The sequence below is a fragment of the Myotis lucifugus genome, unplaced genomic scaffold, assembly GCF_000147115.1.
Source record: "Myotis lucifugus unplaced genomic scaffold, Myoluc2.0 scaffold_10, whole genome shotgun sequence".
NCBI lineage: Eukaryota > Metazoa > Chordata > Mammalia > Chiroptera > Vespertilionidae > Myotis > Myotis lucifugus.
This window is the reverse complement of record NW_005871058.1, coordinates 10,913,510-10,922,779: the sequence shown is the minus strand read 5'-3', so window position 1 is coordinate 10,922,779 and position 9,270 is coordinate 10,913,510. Positions and strand designations below refer to the sequence as shown.

The following is a 9,270-nucleotide window of genomic DNA, read 5'->3' as shown; positions in this document are numbered from 1 at the left end:
CCTGGTTCATAGATCGTCCCTCAACCACTGAGCACACCAGCTGGGCAGTATGCTTTTTGCTTATTATTTGATAGTCCAAAATATGATTTGCCAGTTTCCTCATGAAATTCTAAGTACCTTCAAAATCCAAGGTGAATATCATCTCCCTTTCTCTCCCTGACAGTAATGTTTGTAGTTACCTTTTTTATGGTCTCATTTGATCTCATTGTTTCTTTCTGTGTTTTCACTATTTTATGGAATTTCTAATGGCTGCTTTTTTTTTTTTTTGGTAGTAACTATATTGCATTTGGAAAAAGGTCCAATGCATAACAGGCACTTACAACATATATTAGTTGAATAATAACTAAATTATTTAGATTATCTCTAGAGCTTTCTTTGAAAAACAACTAAAACATTTGGATCCAAATGGTACAGTATTTCAGGTGAAGAGTAAAGTACAAATCAGTGAAAAAGAATCTGACCAACATTTGCATGCTAACATATTTGATTTTAGCCCTTTAAGCATTACCATGAGTGGAAAATTTCCATTTGTGCCAATGATAAATGGACACACAAACTATTTGGTTTGAAAATGAGTAGCTCTTTCAAGAAATAAAAAACGATTTCATGAACGTATGTGAGACTTTATATTTAGCAGATCTTTCTCAACTAAGGTTGGGATTACAAAGAAAGCAGAAAGATTTTCTTAAGTATTTATGAGACTGTATCCAACAGCAGGAGGTGGTACTTAAGACTGGAATTGCAAACAAAAGCAATGAAGATAAGTATCAGCAATGGATGCTATTCTGCAACAGTTTGATTACAAATTTATCACTCAGATATAGGATTAGAAATTTGGATTTTTTTCCCCTGTGGAGATGCTCACTGGATTGGAAATAATCTTTCTGATACTGTCAATAGCAGAATTCATAATTGGAATGTTGGGGAATGTGTTCATTGGACTGATAAACTGCTCTGAATGGGTCAAGAACCAAAACATCTCTTTAGCTGACTTCATCTTTACCTGCTTGGCTATCTCCAGAATTAGTCAGTTGTTGGCATTACTTTTTGAATCACTTATATTGGGACTATTTTCACATGTATTTTCTACTTATAAACTAGCAAAATCTATTACTTTACTTTGGAGAATAACTAATCACTTGACTACCTGGCTTGCTACTTGCCTAAGCATTTTCTACCTCCTTAAGATAGCTCACTTCTCCCACTCTCTTTTCCTCTGGCTGAAGTGGAGAATGAAGAGAGTGATTCTTGTGATATTTGTATTTTCTTTTATCTTTCTGATTTTTGACTTTCTATTGTTAGAAAGCTTTAATGATTTATACTTGAAGGCCTATATGTATGATAATAGTAATCTGACTTTATATATAGAAGAAAGTAAGACTGTCTATTTTGAAACCCTGATTCTTCTTAGCTTGACCTGTTTGCTTCCTATTGTTCTGTCCCTGACCTCATTGCTCCTTTTATTTCTGTCTTTGGTAAGACATATCAGAAATTTGCAGCTCAACTCCATGGGCTCAAGGGACTCCAGCACAGAGGCCCATAAAAGGGCCATAAAAATGGTGATGTCTTTTCTCTTTCTCTTCATATTTCATTTTTTTTCCACACAAGTGGTAAATTGGATATTTCTTATGTTTCCATATTACATGACTGCAAAATTTGTCATGTTATTAGTCTATGTCTTTCCCTCAAGTCACTCATTTCTTTTGATTCTGGGAAACAGCAAGCTAAGACAGACAGCCTTGAAGATACTCTGGCATCTCAAAAGCTCCTTGAAAAGGGAAAATCTGTTACACCTTTACAGACAGATTTCCCAGAGTCTTTTCAAAGATAATAACTTAACGAGGAAACTTTGAGGATCGATTTTCACTCCTACAGTTGTTTTTTCTACTGGGTTCCTGTAAGTATTTTGTGCATAATTGAAGTTTCCCTTAGAACAGGTTGCTTTGATAATAATTCACACATGGTTAGCCGATACAATTTTAAAAGTAATATTTTTTGTTTAAAACATTGGTTACCAATAGTTTTAAATCCCAGATATTCTTTCCCAAAGAGAATCTAAATTATTTAATTTTATATGCAAGAGATGTATGTAATTGCAACTCATGTGAGGGAAGAGGCATGTAGTTCTTTAGAAATCAAGATGAATTACAAACTTGGCTAGGTAGAAGATCTATAAAATGTTGATTAAAATGTTAATAGAGCAACTATAGTCATAGATGGGAAAAACATGACCTCATAGCTTAAAGGTCTTTTATTGAATGGAACAGCATTTGCATTCTTGTATTAAAGGTCCTCTTGATAACAAGGGAATGAGATGTTTAAGAATAAGAATAATATTTGTAGTGCAAAATAAAATAATATTTAAGTAAAAACTGGAAGCACATGCTTATAATGCTAATCTTAATCTGAAATTCCAAATCATAAATATTTTTGATGTAGCTAGGCATTTATTAACGTTGTTAAATTCCAGGATATGCAATATACATTTTCAGAGTGACAGAAATGGATATTTCTACCATGTTATGTAATAGACTTAAAATATATAGAAAAATTATTACTTAATTAAAAATCACACTCATATTGCTATTAGAAAAGATCATAATTATATTTTGAGAATGTTTATGTTTGTGTCTGTGCACATACATTTTGTTATAATCTGATCACTAGAGTTTTTGAGAAACTAACAGAAACAGGTCAATAGAAAAGGCATTGAAAACAAAATTTATAATGAAACACCACTGTATAAATTTTGGATATGCACAAGTATATATAGTGCTGTTTTTATAATAATCTACATTCAGGTAAGATAGCTACACATTGTAAATAAAGGAAAGGGTGGAAAAGTGTAATATAATATTTTAAATATGATGGTATGGAGTATAATATTGTATAGATGCTATACATGTATAGATAATGCAATTCTTTAAAAATGAAGAATTCTTTTTTATGGTTTACCTTTGATGTATTCTTCAAATTATGTTAAACAAAGAAAAAGCTGCAATTAAATGGTGATAATTACGTGGGTTGTAAATTTATACTAATGGAAGGACAAGGGCTGTTCTTGGAGCTGGTAATGATGTCAGAATTCTCATTTTCCCCATACTCCTACACTAGGGGTGGGGAACCTTTTTCTGTCAAGGGCCACTTGGATATTTATAACATCATTCAGGGGCCATACAAAATTCTCAACTTAAGAATTGGCCTGCTATATTTGGTCAAACATTTAATTAACTCACCCCTACTGCCTTGGCAGGGTTAGACCAACTGACTTCATGGGCCTTACATGGCCCACAGGCTGGACATTCCCCACCCCTCTCCTATACCATATGTAATAAATTGAACTGCAAGCATGTCTAGACTATGTGGTACTTCTGTGTATCAATAACAATAATGATAATGGTTTTAATGGCAAGAAATATAATGTCTATTTTACTAAGTAAAATTCTACTAAAAAATGTACATACATTATTTTGGACACCTAGTATTTTACCAAGAATTGTCACTGTAACTATCTTGACTTGGAACAAGGTAATACACAAACCAAGCCAAATACATTTAGAGTCAGATACTGAGTTTGTTGGATACTCTTCATGTAAATGACTTAAATAATCTGATAATCTCGTACTCTTTATAAGATAACCAAAAACATTATTTAGTTTTTGGTGTTACTAAACTTTTCTTTAGTAAGCAAGCTAGAGTAATTGAGCCAACTTGTGAGCAACACTTATTTCTAATAAGTGGGCCTTAGAGGTAAATGAGTAAATGTGTAACTAGGAGTATGTCTATACACATGCAGCGACCTAAGGAACATAGAACTATAAAGACCAGTGCCCTATTTTTGACAAAGAAGTATAGCAATGGACTAGTAAAAGGGGACCAAGCCACAAGCTGGGGTTATTGTAATTGATGTATTGTAATCTGCATATTTGAATGGCAGGTGAGATCAAGTTCTGCACTTCCTCTTTCTCCATAACAAGAGCCTTTGTGGGGGACTCAACAACAGCTAAACCACAATCCAAGAAATGCGATGGCCAAGACATACATTGCTGGTCCCATACAACCTGGATAAGAAAGACTGACATGACTACATCCTACCCTGGGACCAAAGTGTTGGGGAAATGCAGATATTATCACCGATTTCTTAACTACCCTCTCTCACCCACCAAATAAACGTTCATTTTAAGAATCTGAGTGTAGTCATTGTTTGTTTCAACTTATCCACCCAGCTGATTTACAGGAGAGGAACAAATAACTCATTTCTATTGATGAAATAGTTGTATCTCTGATCCATAGGTCTAGTGTTGAAGGCATCAGAATATATATCAAGCACAGCAAGACACATTTTCTTTTTAAAAAAAATATATTTTATTGATTTTTTACAGAGAGGAAGGGAGAGGGATAGAGAGTTAGAAACATCGATGAGAGAGAAACATTGATCAGCTGCCTCCTGCACACCTCCTACTGGGGATGTACCCGCAACCAAGGTACATGCCCTTGACCAGAATCAAACCTGGGACCCTTCAGTCCACAGGTCAACGCTCTATCCACTGAGCCAAACCAGTTAGGGCAAGGCACATTTTCTTGAACCGTAGTGAGTATATATATATATTGGATAGAAACCCATACCTATACTTATCTCTGAGAAAGAGACATGCCATTTTCCTTAATGTCTCAGGTGGTTTATCTGCTCTCCATCAGTAGGTGGCTTCTCCTTGCAAGATCTTGATTAGACCCCATCTCCTCTGGGCCAGGGGCACCTTGTAAGGGGTGTCTGCATCATCACACAGTCATTCTCCATTCTGTCATTCGAGACACTAGATATGTTGTCTAGAGTAATCTAAGTCCTATTCAGGACCTTAGGACCAATCTTTAAAAGAACAGATTGATCTGAAAGATTTGTTTGATGAATTTGAGAAACATATATAGGCAAACTTTTTTGTCTCTTAGTACATCAAATCCTATCCCACAGACTATAGCTTATCAAATTTTACTTAAAAAATAAATATAAATGCAGCCTTAGACGACTAAAGAAATGTGTAACCACTTTTATTTGGAACATGAGACTCTAATACTTGTCAGTGTGGGGTTGGTGAGTAAGTTAGACTGGCCCTATCTGAGGTTTGTCACGAGGAAGAGCCAGTGGGAAATGTTTGTCCACTAAGGATTTTTTTTTTGGGGGGGGGGAAGTAGCTATAAGTTTTGAAAACTAAAAGAGTGTGCTAGATGAAACAAAAATCTACAATAAAACATGAAAGGATGTTTGTGGATAGCAGTGATCAAGCTGGGCAAATATCCTCCATTTGTGAAAGATGAAATCTCTGTCCCTTCAAGCTGTGGCCCTGACCCCAGCCAATTGTTTCCTGGGCTCGGGTACAGCCAAAGAAACAGTGAAGATCTCTTTTTACCTAAATAAACATAAAGGCCAGTAATTTAATTACTTTCAGAGGGATCCTTGCTAAGTTCAATACATGAGAGTTACAATTGTGATTCAGAAAGAACCGGGAACCTGTTTCTTTGATGACAAATAAATGGAAAAGCTTGCTATTGACAGGATCAGACAGATCATCTCAGCTAGGTGGACCTGTTGCTGGCTTCACTGAGACTAATGGGAGATCTATCAATATGGTCCTAGAGAGGGGAAAGACAACAGAAAGAGTCAAATAGAAAGCTCATGTATGCTATTTCACTGGAGATGTCGCAGACACAGAGAGGAAACAGGAAGACTTCACACCAAGAAAGGTAGTATTAATGACAGGAGCTCATAAGATCTTCAGTGGAATCACCTTACTTACATTCACATAAGTAGTAGTTCATTATTGTACAAGTATATAGTCAATATCACTCAGGAAGTCAGGATTTAAACAAAAATTAGGCTAAAGTAGAACTCTGCATGTATTTTCTCACTATTCCTTGGAGGAAATGTCATTCTTTATAATTGATAATTATAAAATCAACTAGAGGCCTCGTGCACAAAAATTTGTGCACTGGCGGGCGGGGGCGGGGGGAGTGTCCCTCAGCCCCACTTGTGCGCTCTCACAGTCTGGGACCCCTCGGGAGATAACGACCTGCTGGCTTAGGCCCGCTCCAGGGTGGCAGAGGGCAGGCCCAATCCCTAGGTGCAGCCCCTGGTCGGGCTCAGAGCAGGGCCGATTGGGGAGTTGGGGCGCCGCCCCCTGTCATGCACAGAGCAGGGCGGATTGGGAGGTTGTGATGCCACCCTCAGTCATGCTCAGGGTAGGGCCGATTGGGGGGTTGGGGCGCCGCCCCCTGTCATACTCAAGGCAGGGTCAATGGGGAGGTTGTGGTGCTACCCCCTGTCACGCACAGAGCAGGGCTGATCAGGGGGTTGGGGCGCTGCCCCATGTCACGCACAGAGCAGGGCCCATCAGGGGGGTTGGGGCACCATACCCTGTCACACACAGAGCAGGGCCGATCAAGGGGTTGGGGAGCTCCCCCCAGTCACGCACAGAGTAGGGCCGATAGGGGAGTTGGGGCACTGCCCCCGTCACACACAGAGCAGGGCCGATCAGGGGGTTGGAGCGCCGCTGCTGTAACACTCAGGGCAGGGCCAATGGGGAGGTTATGGCTCTACTCCGTCACACACAGAGCAGGGCCCGTGGGGTGGGGTTGGAGCACCGCACCCTGTCACACATAGAGCCACAGGGCGATCAGGGTGTTGGGGAGCTCCCCCCTATCAGGCACAGAGCAGGGCCGATCAGGGGGTTGGGGAACCTTCCCCGGTCAGGAACAGAGCAGGGTGGATAGGGAGGTTGTGGCCCCACCCCCTGTCATACACAGAGCTGCAGGGCGATCAGGGGGTTTGGGCGCTGCCCCCTGTCATTCTGCTTCAGGGGCCAGGAGGCCTTGCAGCTCCACTGATCCCAGTGCTAGGAGGCCTCGCGGCTCTGCTGATCCTGGGGCGTGAGGCCTCGCGGCTCCGCTGATCCTGGTGCTGAGAGGCATATTACCCTTTTACTATATAGGATAGAGGCCTGGTGCACGGTTGGGGGCCGGCTGGTTTGCCCTGGATGGTGTCCTGGATCAGGGTGGGGGTCCCCAATGAGGTGCCTGGTCAGCCTGGATGAGGGGATGATGGCTGTTTGCAGCTGGTCACACCCCCTTCAGGGTGGGGTCCCCACTGAGGTGCCTGGCCAGCCTGGATGAGGCGATGATGGCTATTTGCAGCTGGTCACACCCCCTTCAGGGTGGGGGTCCCCAATAGGGTGCCTGGCCAGTCTGGGTGAGGGGCTGAGGGCTGTTTTCAGGCTGGTGGGCAACTAAAGCTCCCAACCTCTCCTTTTTTCTTTCTTTTTTTAATTCTGGAATTTATTCACCTTCTATGTCTGTCACTGGAGCTGAGAGCCGGCTTTAGCTGTGAGACCTTGGCTGCTGAAAGCAGGAATCTAGGGTTTGTTTGGGTTCTATAATTGTAACATTGTTTCGGTCCTGCTCGCTCCAGCTCTAATGGCTGAAAGCAGGTTTCTGGGGTTTTGTTTAGCTTCTATATTTGTAACAATGTTTCTTAGAGAGCAGCTCAGAGGCCGGCAAGGCAGGCGGGAATGTTGGTTTCCTCCGTCACTGGAGCAAGCAAGCCTCCTGTTCGCTTCAACTGCCTGGCTGCCGGCCACCATCTTGGTTAGCAGTTAATTTGCATATCGCCCTGATTAGCCAATGGGAAGGGTAGCAGAGGTACGGTTAATTACCATGTTTCTCTATTATTAGATAGAATGTTCACAAATTTTCTGATTTTAATTATGGTCATTGTTGTAGTTTAATTATTTTGGACTATCACTATAGCATAGAGATAGATTTAATTAATTGTTATTTGCCCAAACATTTTGTAATAATCGCCGTTATATTTTATATAATAAAAGCCCACTAACCTAACAGCAGAATGACCAGAACAATTGGTCAACCAGCCGGTAGCTATGAAGTGCACTGACCCAGACCTTGTTGCCTGTGCCCTGACAGTCCAGAATCCGGTTCACCCACACCCTGGACCCTGACAGGAGAGAGGTGGTAGCCTGATTCCTCGCGGAATTGGCCACTGGTTACCTTGCTGCTGGGGCCAACCTCCCACAGTCCCTCCCCCTGGCAGTCCTGCCCCCCCCCCCCCCCCCCATCATCCCTGGTCACCAGGCTGAGGGACTCCACCCGTGTATGATTTGTGCACCAGGCCTCTAGTTTATACATAAAATAACATCTTTATCATGATAAATATAAAACACAACCATTTTAAGAATGAAGCATGTCGAGGCAGTTCAACCCAGGAGTTGAGACAGATCTACACTTAATGTACATTAAAAAAAGTGATTATTAGCTTGGACTTAAAATTCAACTCATAGCATATGGTGCTTGTGATTTTTTATAATTTGTCATTATATCCTTTACATTAAGTTTCTCCTTCAGTGTAACTATGAACTCAAGTATTCTTTTATGCCTAAGAATCTCCTGGCTGACTTGTTGCTATCTGGCTTTTGTCAACTGCTAAACCATGCCTACCAATGGAGTCCTCTTCTCTGGTAGCCTTCTATATCACTCCAGAGCATTTCTGAGAATATCAGAGACCTCTGGGGAGTATTGCCCCACTGCCATGAAACCTAGAGTTTCCTACCCACCTCCAATTCCTTGGGCTGGAAGTAGCTCTCTTTCATGAAAAATAAAGCCCCCACAAAGGCCCCCACATCCTGGGTGCTAGAACTACAAGTTTTTAGTTTTTGTATGACTTCTGGTTAGAACCACAATGACTAAAGTGTAGTGCTGGCTATTTCAGTGTTAGTATAGCAATCTTTCATGAGTTCGTACATGGGTTGTAAAATTTCCTCTAGTTTTAAGGAGTTACTTTCTTTTCTTGCTTTTTTACTAGGTTCACAGTCAAGTCTTATTCATTTTCTCTTTTCCTGTGTTCCCAATAGGATTACCAACGAAATTAGCACTCATTCCTTTCACAAAGTTATTGAGGGCCTACTATTTGCCAAGCCCACCCTGTTCTAGGAATTGGAAATAGATCAGTGGTCAACAACAAAATAGACCCTTTCCTCATGGAGCTTCCGTGATTTCCAAGGTTGTATAGTGCAGTGGTCGGCAAACTCATTAGTCAACAGAGCCAAATATCAACAGTATAACGATTGAAATTTCTTTTGAGAGCCAATTTTTTTTAACTTTAACTATATAGGTAGGTACATTGTTATTAACTTAATTAGGGTACTCCTAAGCTGGCCTTTGCTAAAAACGTCCTCAATCTGAGGGGTCAACCTCAGCGAACGTACC

General features: G+C 40.8%; 1 protein-coding gene across 1 annotated transcript; it reads left to right on the top strand.

Moving 5' to 3' along the window:
* Positions 1-857: 857 nt before the first annotated feature.
* On the top strand, positions 858-1,831 carry LOC102441474 (taste receptor type 2 member 42-like). The gene is given in 2 exon segments (XM_014451755.2): positions 858-1,782; positions 1,785-1,831. Coding segments are annotated over 2 exon segments (972 nt in total).
* Positions 1,832-9,270: the final 7,439 nt, after the last annotated feature.